We start from the raw sequence: 14,761 nt of genomic DNA, 5'->3' as shown, positions 1-14,761 counted from the left end.
TTTTTTTTTTTTTAAAGAAAGCTTGTGGCCCGCTGCGACTAAATTTAAAGGGCCCGCTCCCTCCCAGAAGTTAGTCTGAAGGGACACGGTGGTTGTGTGTATGTGTGGACAGCGTTTTGTCATGGGACCTGTGCGGTTGGAAATACTGCTTTTCATCCTGGTAGCGTACAGTGCGTGGACTGAGACGACGGAAAAAGAGGACGATGATACAGAACGTTTGCCCAGCAAATGCGAAGGTATAGAAAGAAGCTGTTCTTATTTGCATCTGTCTGTCCCACCTCCTGCCTCTCTAACTCTAGGCTGGATCAAATGGACTAAGATAGATGGGTTACTCGACCCTCTTGATAGAAGTTCTTTTGGAGCTTGATAACTCTTGAATGGGAACAAGGGATGCGGGGGGGGGGGGGGAATCAGGGTTCTGGTGACACTACATTTCCCAGGCGGCATCCAAAAGGAGCCAGGTTTTCCTTGCAGGCTCGGGCCCAAATGGATTGTGGGAATTGTAGTTCCAGAACCTGTAGCGCGGATCCTACCGAGCATCTTCCTCGGTGCGTTTCCCCACTTTGTTAGCCAGACCTAAATCTGGACATCCTGCATGGGTGGGGTGTAAGGTTCATACCTTCTAGACATCCTGTGCCTCGCCCAGGCAGAGACGCTAGCAAATTACAGGCTTGACGACAGGGGTTTAACAGTGAGTAAGTCAGTGGCTGACGCTCATAAACAAAAGATGGAGACACCACACCACTTAGAAGTTCCCCATCGGTGTGAGGCTTTGCAGTTGGGGTGTACTGAAGGGATTGTACAGCAAGCAGCATGGTCTCTGGCTGTGTTAGTCAGGAGCCAAGTCACTGAATACCCTGTAGTTCCCTAGTTTGTTTTCTCCCCGACTTTACCTTCTTTTCTTGGACTCTTTTTCTCTTCACCTTACAGCCAACTGCATTTTATCATTGTTACTCATTATTTGATCCTAATCTTTCATTTCTTTTTGCATCTGTGCACCACTCTTCTCCTGGGACTGTTTTTTTTTTCTTTTCTTTTCTTTTCTTTTCTTTTCTTTTCTTTTCTTTTCTTCTTTTTTGGTTTTTCATAACAGAGCTTCTCTATGTAGCCCTGGCTACCTTAGGACTTTCTCTCTAGACGAGGCTGGCCTCAAACTCAGAGATCCGCCTGCTCTGCTTTCCAAGTGCTGGGATTAAAGGCGTGTGCTACCATGTCCTGCTCTCCTAAGACTTATTTTTTTTTTTTTTTTTTTTTTTTTGAGATAGGGTTTCTCTGTGTAGTTCTCGAACTTGCTCTGTAGACCTGGCTGGCCCCGAACTCAGAGATCCGCCTGCTTCTGCCTCCTGAGTGCTGGGATTAAAGGCGTGCGCCACTACCCCCCGGCTCTCCTAGGACTCCTTAATCTTCCTAAATACAGGCATAATGTTGGCCTCTTGCTTTATCACTTCTGTTCAGACAAAGACCCCGTGTGTGTGGCTGGGTGATATACAAGTAGAGGTCAGAGGACAACCTCAGGTGTCATTCCTTCACGAGAGACGTCTACCTTTTGTTTGAGACAGGTTCTCTCATTCCCCTGGAATTTAGGTACAGAAGTCAGATGTCTTCTCAGAACACTGGGATTACAAGTGCCACCTTGCCCAACTTTTTCTGTAGGTTCTGAGGATCTGAACTCAGGTCCTCAAGCTTGTAAGCACTTTACTTGCTGAATGGTTTCCCAGACCCTAAGCCAACCTTCTTCTGGGGTAGGGGGCAGGGTCTGTAAATGTCTTGTATTTGTAAATGTCAAACATCCGCACATTTTCTTTTCTTTTTCTTTTGTTTTTGTTTTATCACTATGGGGTTTCTCTGTAGCTTTGGAGCCTGTCCTGGAACTAGCTCTTGTAGACCAGGCTGGCCTTGAACTCACAGAGATGTGCCTGCCTCTGCTTCCCGAGTGCTGGAATTAAAGGCGTGCACCACCACTGCTTGACCCATCCTTACTTTCATACTTCATTCCCATTCTAAAATTGACTATGCTCCAGACACACCCAACTTCTCACCGTCAATGACTATGCCTTGTCTTTCCCTTCGCTGTTTCCCCCCTCTTCTGTGTTCTTTCTTTCTTTCTTTCTTTCTTTCTTTCTTTCTTTCTTCCTTCCTTCCTTCCTTCCTTCCTTCCTTCCTTCCTTCCTTTTTTTTTTAAAATTTTTTGAGACAGGGTTTCTCCTTAGCTTTTTTGTTCTGGCCACGAACTCACAGAGATCCGCCTGCCTCTGCCTCCCGAGTGCTGGGATTAAAGGCGTGCACCACCACCGCCCGGCTCCTTCCTTCATTTTTTTTAAAGTTTTTCAAGATAGGGTTTCTCTAACAGTCCTGGCTATCCTGGAACTCCCTTTGTAGACTAGGCTGGCCTCAAACTCACAGAGATCTGCCTGCCTCTGCTTCCTGAGTGCTGGGAATAAATTCGTGCGCCCCACCCCACTCTTCCGTGTTTGCTAAGCTCCTCTCCATTCTAGTGGAGTTTAAGGTCTCCTTTGGACTCCTTCCTTGCTGTCACCTGCTGTGTTGTGTCCTAGGGAAAAGGGAGTGCCTGTGTGTCTCAGGTTGTAGCAGGGTAAACACTATTGTTATTTACCCATGTAGTTTGTCACTTCTAGAGGAGACTCTTACTTTTGAGAACCCAGTCTACTGTGCCAGATAAGGTACTGAGGAAGACAACAGTGGAAAAGATATGTCTATCCTTACTGGAATTATAGTAGAGGAGGTGGCCTTGGATGAATTCTGCATTTTTCCATTTCCTGTGAGATTAAGTCTCTTTTTGTTTGTTTGTTTGGTGTACGTGTGTGGGTAAACATGTGCAGTGTGTGCGGGTCAGAGAATAACAGGGAGGAGTCGGGTCTCACCTTCCACCATGTGGGTCCTCTAGGTTTGGCAGCGGGTTCCTTTACCTGTCGAGCCATCTTACCAGTTCTGGAAACAGGTTTCTTGATTGTAACCCTGGAGCACTACCACTGTATCATCGTTGTTTATGTGACAGTCCCAGACTATACTGGAAGTTTCGTGGACACGTCGTGATGGGGTTTATGCTATCTGCACTCTAGTATACATAGAAAAGTAGCTCAATGAGTAAGGTCAGAGCGACACCACGTACTTACACAGTGCTCACTGTATGCCGAACACGACTCTAAGGGTTTTCCATATGCTGATGGACCTAAATTTTCATCACATGGTTATAAGGGGCACAGTCTCACCCACGCGTTAGAGGTGAAGAAACTGAGACGCAGCAAGTGTCACACAGCTACTGAGATTGAGTCAGTATCGTCTTCTGGTCTTCCTGACTCCAGCATGTTTGCTTATGTGCTCTGCTGCCTTGGAGCATGGGCGGAACGACGCTGGTGGGGTCACACGTCTTCATCCCCTTGGGTCTCTCCTTACTACCAGTGTGTAAACTGCTGAGCATGGAGCTTCAGGAAGAGCTGAGTCGCACCGGTCGATCTCGAGAAGTGCTGGAGCTGGGGCAGGTGCTAGACACGGGCAAGAGGAAGAGACACGTACCCTACAGCCTTTCGTGAGTCTCTGTGCTAACCCACATCTAACCAACCTCAGAGGAGCTGCCAGGCTCCTGACACGTCACGGAGTCGTATTTCCTTGTTCCCACAGCGAGACAAGATTGGAAGAGGCTTTGGAGAATTTATGTGAGCGGATCCTGGACTACAGTGTTCACGCGGAGCGCAAGGGTTCCTTGAGATATGCCAAGGTCAGGCGTTTCCTAGGAACGGCCCTGCTACTTTTTGTTTCTTTCCCCCAAGGCTTTGCATGTGCCCTTGTGTGTTCATGTATGTGCACGCGGGCATGTAGAGAGGCCCGAGGACAGCTTTGGGCATTTTTCCCTCGGAGCCATCCACCTTGTTTTGTTTTTCCGCAATTATTTCATGTGTGAAATGTGTCCCAACACACTACTCAGGTCAGAGGACAGCTTGTGGGAGTTGGGTCTCTCCACCATGTGGGTCCTGTGGATAGAATTCAGGTCACTGGGCTTGGTGGGAGACACCTTTACCCACAAAGACATCTTGCCATACCCAACTTGTTTGTTGTTTTTTTTTTTTTTTTTACCGAGACAGGGCTTCTCTGTGTAACAGCCTTGGCTGTCTTGGAACTTGCTCCTTAGACCAGGCTGGCCTTGAACTCACAGGGATCCAGCTGCCACTGCCTCTTGAGTGCTGGGATTAAAGGCTTGTGCCACCACACCCAGTTCCTACCTTGGTTTTTGAGACAGGGTCTCCCTGGCTTACTGACTTTCTAAATAGGCTAGGCTGGCTAGTCAGAGAACCCCAAGAATCCACCTGTTTGTTGTTCTCCACTGGTGCAATTGTAAGCCTGTGCTGCCATGCCTTTTTTTTTTTTTTAAATATGGATTCTGGGGATTGAACTCAGGTCCTCAGGCATTTTACGAACTGAGCTCTCTTCGCCAGCCCAGGACCCTGTTTCTCAGACACAAAGACCTATATCATCGAAGATCTTCGAGGAATGATTGGCAATCAGACTCCCTCACAGAACACACTATGGAGACTCCCGCAGTTGATAGGGCTGATGTGGGGAAAATGGAGAAGGTGGGTGGGACTGATACCAAATTTTCCATCCCGCAGGGTCAGAGTCAGACCATGGCCACACTGAAAGGCCTGGTACAGAAGGGAGTGAAAGTGGATCTGGGGATCCCTCTGGAGCTGTGGGACGAGCCCAGTGTGGAGGTCACATTCCTCAAGAAGCAGGTAGGATGGGGGGCTGCTCTGTCCAGAGGTGAGAGGAGCTACATCCTGGAACTCAGTGCAGGGGATGTCTGCCTTTGAGCAGGGAGGAGACAAAGAGTGAAGGCAGTGCCATTTATTGAGAAGTTATATTGCGGGGCTGGAGAGATGGCTCAGTGGTTAAGAGCATTGCCTACTCTTCCAAAGGTCCTGAGTTCAATTCCCAGCAACCACATGGTGGCTCACAACCATCTGAAATGCGATCTGATGCCCTCTTCTGGCCTGCAGGCAGATACACAGACAGAATATTGTACACATAATAAATAAAAAAAAATATTTTAAAAAAAGTTATATTGCAAGGCTGATAATATCTCTCACTGCGTACTGGGTGCCTACTATGTTCTGGGTTCTGGGCCACACACTGCTGCCTTGTGTTACTCCCATATCCCAGGTGTGATTACCAGTTCCTACTTTACAGGCTAGAATTGGAGACATACTGAGTTTCTGAGACAGGATTGCACGTAGTCCAGGCTGGCCTGAAAACTCGCTATGTAGTTGAGGATGAACTTAAATATATGACCCTTCTGCCTTCACCTCCTCACTGGGACTACACACATGGCCACCTAGCTGCGTAGATATACTGTGTATCAGAGAGTAATAGATCCTGGCAAGTGCTGAATGAAGAGAATCACACATCTAGTAACACAGTCCATGGAGAAGGAAGACCGGGAATGAAGAGCAGAGTCTTCCAAAGCCCATCTGAGCAGACCCTCTTCCCGCTCTTCCCCAGTGCGAGACTATGCTGGAGGAATTTGAAGATGTTGTAGGAGACTGGTATTTCCACCATCAGGAGCAGCCCCTGCAGCATTTTCTCTGCGAAGGTCATGTGCTTCCAGCCTCTGAGACTGGTAAGTGTAGAGGTTGGGCCTCTCCTCTCCTGCTTCCCGCACCCCAGCATTACTACTGAATTGTCTGCTCCCATTCCACCTAGCTTGTCTACAGGAAACCTGGACTGGAAAGGAGATCAGTGATGGGCAGGAGGAGGAAGAGGAGGAGGAAGAAGAGATCACCAAGGCTTCAGGCAATTCCAAGCATGACCCAGAGGACCTTTGAACCCCCAGGAGGGGTCACGGGGAGTGTTCTAAACTCACTCTCCCTTCCCCACGCCAAGACTTGTAACCGTCCTTTCCCTACGATCTCAGGCATGATCCTGGGGACCCAGAACGGCAACATGAGAGGAGAAAAACGTGCAAAGAAGCTGGGGCAAGTTTTGCCTTCAGGGATGAGCCACATGCCCGCCACGTAATTGACCAAATGCATGTGGTGATGGTGTTGAAGCTTTCTCTGTATTTTTCGGTCCTCACCTGCACCAATTGGTCAGTGATGGTATGAGCTGTGGGAAAGTCTCTTTGCTTTTTGGAGGGGGTCTATTTTGACCTGTTCAAGAGGCCAGACGAGGGCTACAGATGTAGCTCAGTTGGTAGAATGTCTACCTAGTGATGGACAAGGATGTGAATTGGATCACAGAAAACCTGATGGTGGCAAACCCCTATAATCTCAGCACTTGAGAATTGGAGGCAAGAATATCAGGAGTTCAAAGCCATCATCCAGCTACATGGTAGTTTCAAGACCAACCAGAGAACTACTTAAGTCCCTTTCTCAAAATAAGCCAAAAAGGGACGCTCACCAGCCTATATACACAGCCTGCAAACATGAGACTGTACACCATCAGTCTCTGAACAGGGCAGTGGAAGCAATGCCGATAGGTTAGGTGGATAGAGGTGTGATCTATTTCATATTTTATAGGTACCATATTTTCTATATCGCGATTAAATCTTTTCCGTATGACTTGACTGAGCCCCATTTCAAACATGCACACATTATCCGAGTACCCAAACAGTGGAGTCTTTGGCCTGCTGTCTATCAGCAGCTAATGGTGCTGATAATTTCGCGCCCCAAAGATACTGGCAGGGGTTGGGGAAGCAACCGAACCAGAGTAGAGGTACACGTTTATAAGCCTAGCACTTGGGAGGCGGAAGCGAAAGGATCAAGAGCTTAAGGTCTTCCTCAGCTACATAACAAGTTCAGGACCATCCTGGGCTACATGAGACCCTGTATCAGAAAATAATAATAATAAAAAAAACCCCAAAAACTCGAAGTTCGTGCAACACATGGTGTAAACTGTACAGAGATTAGAGTTAAGCAACGTGGCTAGCGCTTCAGCTGCCAAAATTTGTACGGGAGCCTGTGAAGAGCAAAATTCCTCCCGTTTTCCCGACTTTTGAATTTTCCCAGAGTAAAAAAGCCTTAAGAACAGCGATAGTTTGTTCCAAATTAGTCAACGGCTAGAGGCGAAGGAGAAAAAGGTATCCTTAAAATGTTGATGGGTGAAGAGCCACCGACTTACAAGCCTAATGGGACCCTGGCCAAGAAGTCTAGGAAGGCGAGGTCGCGTGGAAAGGCGGGTTGGGCGATACCATCTTAGGCGAGGGGTGGAGGGCGATACCACTTTAAGTACTGGGGGGTGGCAACGAGTCGAGAAGGAAAGCGTGGCAGGGCTTGCCGGAAGAATTGGGTTGTACTGGGCAGTCGTCCGTGTCTGCCATGAGCGGTCCAGTGCGAACTGAGCCTCTGCACGGTGAGACCCCTCTGCTGGCGACCAGCGACTCCCACTCGGTGATGGTTCTGCAGCGCGGCTTTGCGGAGCCGCAGGGGACGGGCGACGCGGTCCGTGCTGATGGCACTGTGACCCTCGTCCTGCCCCGGGCCTGGGCTTCGGGTTCCAGCCGCCCAATGGCCCCGTCCGCAGACGGCGGCACGAAGACTGCCCTGGAGGAGGCGGTGCGTGGCCCCATTCTCGTGGACACCGGGGGCCCCTGGGCTCGGGAGGCGCTGCTGGAAGCCCTCGCTAGGCATGGCGTGGCCCCCGGAGACGTGACTCTGGTGGTGGGAACCCACGGGCACTCAGATCACATCGGGAACCTAGGGCTGTTTCTCCAGGCGGCTCTGTTAGTGTCCCATGACTTCTGCCTTCCCGGGGGCCTCTATCTGCCTCATGGGCTGTGTGAAACGCAGCCCTTGATACTAGGCTCCGGATTGCAGGTGTGGGCCACGCCGGGCCACGGAGGACAGCGCGATGTGAGCGTCGTAGTGGAGGGCACCAGCCTGGGCACCGTGGTGGTGGCTGGCGATGTGTTCGAGCGCCTTGGGGACGAGGACTCTTGGCAGGCCCTGAGCGAAGACCCAGTAGCTCAGCAACGGAGCCGGGAGAGGATCCTGGGTGTGGCTGATGTGGTGGTGCCTGGTCACGGAGCCCCCTTTCGGGTGGTCAGGGAAGCAGTGAAGAGAACGGAGGATTTGGTTTGTGAAGATAAGGAAGCTACTTAACTAGACTCCCTCCCATCAAGAAAGTCCTTCCAGCGAGGAACTGGAGTCCAGGAAGCCGAAAGGACACAGGCAGAGCAAGCAAGGCTTGTCACGTTCAGCCTTTGCAGGAGGCAGCTTCCAAACAAGACGGAATGACTGACATCAACCACCTTTATCACTGTCTACAACCTAAGGAGGACGAAGGACTAGGTCAGCCCTGCATCCTCTGTGAGCTTCTGTAAAACACAGGAAAAAATTTTTTTCTTTTCTTTTTTTCAGAGAAAATATTTTTTTTAATTAAAATATTGATTTGGGGTGTGTGTGTGTGTCCGTGAAGAACTGAAAGCAACTTGGAGGAGTTGGTTCTCTCCACCCTGTGGGTCCTCAGGATTAAGTTCAGGTCGTCAGACTTGACGGCAGGCACCTTTACCCACTGAGCCATCTTGATGAATATTCTTGTTAAGATCTGCCAAAAAACAAAAACCCAAAACTAGGCGACACACTGCCCTGATGTAAATGCAAAATACTGATAACAATGATCATTGGGGGACTATAACCAGAAGCTGCAAGAGAGGAACATTGTGGACAATGGCTTGTCTCCCAGGATGCTTGCTGGTGAGAAAGTGCCAGATACAGAGATGAGATGACCCCTTAGTCACCTGACACACACACACACACTCTCTTAAGAGTCTCCTGTACTCCAGTCTGATTCCTGATTCTCTTACCTCCACCTCCCAAGTACTGGGATTACAGAATTACAGGCATGTGCGGTGCCACCTGGCCTTCACATGATGTTCGTTTATTCATGTATTCATTGAATTCACCCGGTGGACAATTATTCAACACCTGTAATGTCTCAAGCATTGATGTAGGTCATGTGATACCACTACAGTGAGCACGTGGTGGATCGCTGCCTCACACAGAAGTCATATGTTCCATTCAGAAGACAGATGAGTAAACATAATAATAGTAGCAACCAAATAATTATGGGTTGAGGACAGGCTAGAGAGCAGGGCTGGGGGAGACTGCCTGATGTTGAAAAGCCTCTGAACGATGTTGCTTCTTTGTTTATTTTTACATTCATTTATTTATTTTAGAGGGTGTATGTGCAAAAATTTGAGCTATACATAGCTTATCCATGGATGTCAGGACAAGTTGCAGGAGTTGGATCTCTCCTTCCACCATGAAGGTTCTGAGGGTCAAACTTAGGCCATCAGGCTTAGCAGTAAGCACCTTTATCAGCTGAGCCATTTCTGTGGCCCCTGGGTTTTGTTTTTGTTTAGGGTCTTTTGTGACTCAGGCTGGCCTTGAACTTGGTATAGTTGAGGAAGGCGTCCTCTTGCCTCTATCTCCACCTCCGCCTCTATCTCCACCTCCGAAGTGCAAATGAGTACACTCGCAGGAAGCACAGGTGAGCACTCGCAGGAAGCACAGGTGAGTACTACCAAACATAACTTTTGTTTTTGAGACTGCCTTGCTCTGTAGCCCAGGCTCACCTAGAATTTACTATGTAACCCCAGATGGCCTCAAAATTGTCAATCCTCTTGTCTCATCTTCCTGGTTGCTTTGATTTCAGGGGTGAGGCACCAACCACATCCAGCTCGTGAGAAGGAGTTTGACTAAAGAACTGAGTGGGGAGAAAGCTGCCTCCCTGAGGATCTGAGAGAAAGGTGTCCGTGGCAGCAGTACAGTAGATGTAATTCTCTGAGCCACAACAGTTTGACCGATTTGAGCAGCAAGAAGACCTGTGAGGCCTTGGGAAGTAACTTAATACAGTGCTTGTCCAGCATGCACGAAGTACTGAGTGTATGACATACACCTATAACCCCAGTACTTGGGAAGTGGAGGCAGGGGGATTAAAAGTTTAAGGTTATCCTCAGTTACAGAGAAAGTTGGAAGCAGGTTGGGCTACATGAGACCTACTCACAAAAATAAAAAGGAAGACTCATGGGGCTGGCCTGCAAAGGGACAGGAAAGTGTTAAGGAATGAGGGTTCACATCGGCAAGCCTGAGTATCGGGAGCTATTGAATACCAGCCTCAGCACTCCCTCAGAGTTCAGAACAGGACTTCTAGGGCAAAGGAAAACTGGCTTACGAACTGGATCCGAGGGGTAGGACAAACTGACTGACTTAGGCACATTTTTTCCTGCATTTTTTTTTTTATTCCTTGGGGGAAGATGAAAGAAGGGAGAAGAAAAAGCAGAAGGCAGAAGGGATAATCTCTATAAAACTTTTGGCTTATATAGGCATACAGACAAGTTAGCAGTTCCATAGGTGGTAACAATAGTATCAAGCATGCATTTTCTTTTTCTTTCTTTTTTTTTTTTTCCTTTTGGCATAGTCAAGTAATATTAAGCATGCATTTTCAGAGTCACAAAACCATTGGATCTGGCAAGGAGACACCTTATGTTTCAGAGGGGGCGTGGCTGGCGGCTGGGAACACAGCATTGGTAGCTATACTGGCCTGTGGGCATGATTTGCATGAGAGTCTAGCTGGTTGAGTTAAAAGGAAAAAAAGAAATCTCTTCTGGGGACCCAGTTTTTGACTCCAGCAGGGTGCCCAGGTGAGAATTTTTCTCTCTGAAGCTAGTTTTAGTGACTTAGCCTTTTCCCTGTATAAACAGTTAATTTCCTGGGCTATGAATTTATGTTAGTTGAAATTAAGGTGAAGGGTAAATTCAGAATATTAGTAACTTGTTTAGAGCAAGGGCCAGTAGATTACACCTTCCTGAGTCTGCTGTTAGAACAGATATATTATAACCTCCTGTAATATGAGGCTCCTTTCTTATCAGTGACTACTGTCAGTAAACATAGTGTGGGGGACTATTTTTTATGTAGATTTTGGCTATAAAAACAAAGGCTTGACTGAGCAAATCCTTTTCACACCATGGCTTCATGTTCTGAGGGCAGGTATCCCAGTTACCCTACAGGAAAAGTTAGGTTTATACACTGCTGGTAATATTCTTTTTTTAAAAATGCTGCAAGATCCCTGCAGCAGTAGGCAGCAGAAATGCTGTAGGTCCCAAATGGTGTTAGCCAGCCATGTGGTGGCAGGCAGCGGGCTCTGGGAGCAGCCAGTCCCAGGCAGAGTCAGCTGCTGGTCCCTGAGCAGTGGCTGGTCCCAGGCAGGGAGACACATGGCAGGCAGGCAGGAGACAGAGACATGGATTAGACACGACATGAAGAGTGAAGTTGAATATTTATTTAGGGGGTTATGAAGGTGAAAGGGAGAAGGGGGCGGAGAGAGAGAGAAGAGAAAGCGACAGAGAAGGGGGGAGGTGGAGAAGTGGGGAGAGAGGCAGAAGCGAAGCTACTTCTCCAGGAGGAAGATGGAAAAGAGCAAGCTCAGGCGGGAAGCTGAAGATCAGCCTGCCGCAGCCGATGGGGGAAGGAGTGGGCGTGGCTTGTCTCTTAAAGAGACAGAAAACCATAACAGCTGGGATAGTATAGAAGGGGGAAATGCCATGATTTCACAAGATTTCTACAGAATTGACAGTGGCTTATCCAAAGGACAAGTGTTCCCGTAGCTCTGCAAAAATGGCTTAGTCTAAGTGCATGTGTATGTGTGTGTACACTTCCCGTGGATAGTCCAACCCACCTGTCAGCTGTACATTTACTTGTGGACTCACCACACCTGGGAATCATTGTAACGTGGAAGCCACTGGCTTAGAAACAGGCTAGAACAACTTGTTTTCAAATAATCATTCTTTCAGGGCTCTGTGACTCACTTCTCTAATCCCAACACTCAGGAAGTAGGGGCAGGGGGGGATCAAGAGTTCAAGGCCATCCTCAAGCTGCACAGTGAGTTTGAGGCCAGCCTGGACTAGGTCTCAAACTAATAAGTAAAACACAAATAACCACTTGATCTGAGTGGAGGAGGTCTTAGTGTGGAGCAAGAACAGGATTGGATAGATTAGTAGGAAGTGTTAGAGCAGTGTTTCTCAACCTCTGGGTCTCGACCTCTTTTCTTGGGGGAGGGGTGAGGTTGAATGACTTTTTCACAGGGAATGCCCTAGGCTATCAGTAAACACATATTTACATTACGATTCATAACACTAGCAAAATTAGAGTTATACAATTGCATCAAAAGTAATTCTGTGGTTGGGGAGGGGTATCCACAACACGAGGAACTGTATTAAAGAGTCTCAGCATTAGGAAGGTTGAGAACCACAGTCCTAGAGTGAGAGAACTTATAGGTACCTGCCCTTATTCCAGTGTTATTGTGGCTGTGAGTGTAATGGTTTGTCCTGTCCCTTTAAGAGACAAGCCCCACCCACTCCCTCCCTGGTCAGCCGAGGCAAGCAGATTTTCCTTCTGCTTCCAGCCTGAGTCCCTCTCTGGAAGAGGCAGCTTCTGCCTCTCTCCCTTCCCCCCAATTCTCCCCCTTCCCCCCAATTCCTTTCTCTCTCTCTCTCTCTCTCTCTCTCTCTCTCTCTCTCTCTCTCTCTGTTTTTCTTTCTCTCTCTGCCTCTCTTCTTCTCCCTTCTCCCCTTTCCCTTTTCCCTGCATAACCCACTAAATAAATATCCAACCTCACTCTGCATGGCGCACATCTAACCAGTCTCTGTCTTTCACCCACCATGTGGCTCCCTGCCTGGGACTTGCTGCCCCTTGTGGCCTGAAGGCCTCTTGGGGAATGGTGTCATTTTACTTTTACCATAACATTTGGTGCTCATGACTCAGCCAGGCTCTCTCCACGTTCCCTTCAGCCTGCTCATGGGCTGGCTGAGAACATGTGGAACCCTGGGCTCGGGAACCAGGTTTTTTTTTTTTTTAACAACAGCTCTGCGCAGATACAGCCTGAATGCGGACCTCTATGCACACCAGCAGCTTCAGTGGTGAGTTTTCCCCTTCTAGCCTCCAACCACAGCCTTCATGGCTATGGTTAACCCTTCACTGACACTCATCTCTGGTTGCTTCCCATAGCTAAAAATGTGATTGGACCACTCAGGGTTGGTCCTCCCGCACTAGCACTGTATACACTGTGTGGTGCATTTAGTTTGGGGTCTGGGGTCCCTCGGATTTTTCTTTTTCTTTTTTTTTTTTTTTTTTTTTTTTTTTTTTTTTTTTTTGGTTTTTCGAGACAGGGTTTCTCTGTAGCTTTGGTGCCTGTCCAGAACTAGCTCTTGTAGACCTGGCTGGCCTCGAACTCCCAGAGATCCGCCTGCCTCTGCCTCCCGAGTGCTGGGATTAAAGGCGTGCGCCACCACCGCCCGGCCTCTTTATTATTTTTTTGGAACACTTGTAAGTGGTCCCTGCTGTGAGAGATCACTTGGAGCAGCCTCTAGCCTCTGGCTTCTGAGTCACCCAGACTTGAGCCAGTCAGGCTTTAACACCCTGCCTGTAAAGAGGAGATGTCCTTCTGTAGGCCCTGCGGTGTTTGTTCTCTGTTTTCACGTTTTCAGCTATGGTATATGTAATGTTAAGTTGGGAGTGTCACCCTAGCCCCTGGCATCCATCCCAGCCCCATGGCCTGGGAGTTGTGTTGGTCTGGACTCCAAATTTCAGAATGCCAGGTTCTGACCCCTCCCGGGGAAGGGTCAGGACCACTCCCACAAGGTATTTAAGTGGGTGCCCAGAGGAAGAACACATGGTCCTGGGTTTTGCATGTGCTCCCCTGTTTTCTGTCTCCCCTGCCATGGTCTTGGTCACCCGGGAGTGCTCTATTTAAGAAAACATGAGCATTTATTTTGGTTTGATTTGACCTGATTGGATTTCTTTGTGCCAACGGAGCAGCTCATCTTAGGATTTTTCCTAATATATGGAAGTCCCATCAAGATTCCCTTCCCACGCTCCACCAGGCACATTGTCTTCACTTGATAAGTTCCCCTTTTTAAACTGCATGTGGGCAGGGTTTTGGGGTAACCCATTTGCTTTTCAGGCTTTTGTTGAAGTCTTGGTCATGCCAAAAGCCTGATCCCTGTGGTGAAAGCCAGAGCCTTTCGCTGAGATGGGATTTGGTTGCAGGGAGGCGTCTCTCACTCATTTCCCATGCACCACTGTATTTGATTCAAGGACTCTGTTTAATGGATGCATTGCAATGGGCTCGAGTCATTTACACATGCATTGAAAATGGGTTTCTTGCAATTCCAAGCTGATTTCAAAGTGGCCCTTAAGCAGCCATTTACAAAAATCCTTTTAAATTGGGACTGTCTAACTTAAAGCCCACATTTTTCTAAATGTGTGCTCTTGTCCCCCCACTTCCACCTCTCTCTCTTTGCTGACTCATCGTCAGCACTTTTCCACCCCCCCTTCCTCCCCTCTGTAGCCTCTGGAGTGCTCCACCGCTGCATACCAGAAAGTACAGCTGTTTCAGAGATCTAAAGCCTACAGGGCTCCAATGCCCTTAGGATCCACTTTAAACAGGTCAGATACACCCCTCTCAATTCCCTGGTTCTAAATTTTTTTCCTAAACTTAACTTTGTCTTCTATTCTGCCAGTACCTTAAACAGGTATAAGAGACACCAGACATTTTCATACCACAAACACTGGACAGGAGCAAAGAGACCAGCTTTGCCAGGATGTGACCAGTACCTAGCTTTCTCAAGTTCCCCCCACACAGACAACACCCACAAATAAGCAGGAAGCATTCTTGGGAATCTGCCATCCCAATTCCTTTAGCCTGTTGTGCCTAATCTCCTACCTTTTTTATTATAAAAAGAAATGGGAAT

At 48.2% G+C, this 14,761-nt stretch overlaps 2 protein-coding genes across 2 annotated transcripts; both read left to right on the top strand.

Moving 5' to 3' along the window:
* Positions 1–8: 8 nt before the first annotated feature.
* Positions 9–6,876, top strand: Cnpy4 (canopy FGF signaling regulator 4). Its single transcript, XM_050129698.1, has 6 exons — positions 9–236; positions 3,421–3,547; positions 3,640–3,736; positions 4,626–4,748; positions 5,515–5,632; positions 5,716–6,876. The coding sequence occupies exons 1-6, from the start codon at positions 101–103 to the stop codon at positions 5,835–5,837; spliced, it is 723 nt and encodes a 240-aa protein (XP_049985655.1). The 5' UTR covers positions 9–100; the 3' UTR covers positions 5,838–6,876.
* A 145-nt stretch (positions 6,877–7,021) lies between these two features.
* Positions 7,022–8,408, top strand: Mblac1 (metallo-beta-lactamase domain containing 1). The gene has a single exon (XM_050129697.1). It carries the CDS (start codon positions 7,329–7,331, stop codon positions 8,109–8,111), a length of 783 nt encoding a protein of 260 aa, XP_049985654.1. The 5' UTR covers positions 7,022–7,328; the 3' UTR covers positions 8,112–8,408.
* Positions 8,409–14,761: the final 6,353 nt, after the last annotated feature.

This window comes from Alexandromys fortis, unplaced genomic scaffold, assembly GCF_014885135.2.
Source record: "Alexandromys fortis isolate MF-2015 unplaced genomic scaffold, M_Fortis_MF-2015_v1.1 scaffold_306, whole genome shotgun sequence".
NCBI lineage: Eukaryota > Metazoa > Chordata > Mammalia > Rodentia > Cricetidae > Alexandromys > Alexandromys fortis.
Note: the sequence above shows the minus strand (reverse complement) of the source record. Positions and strands in the feature narration are given on the sequence as shown.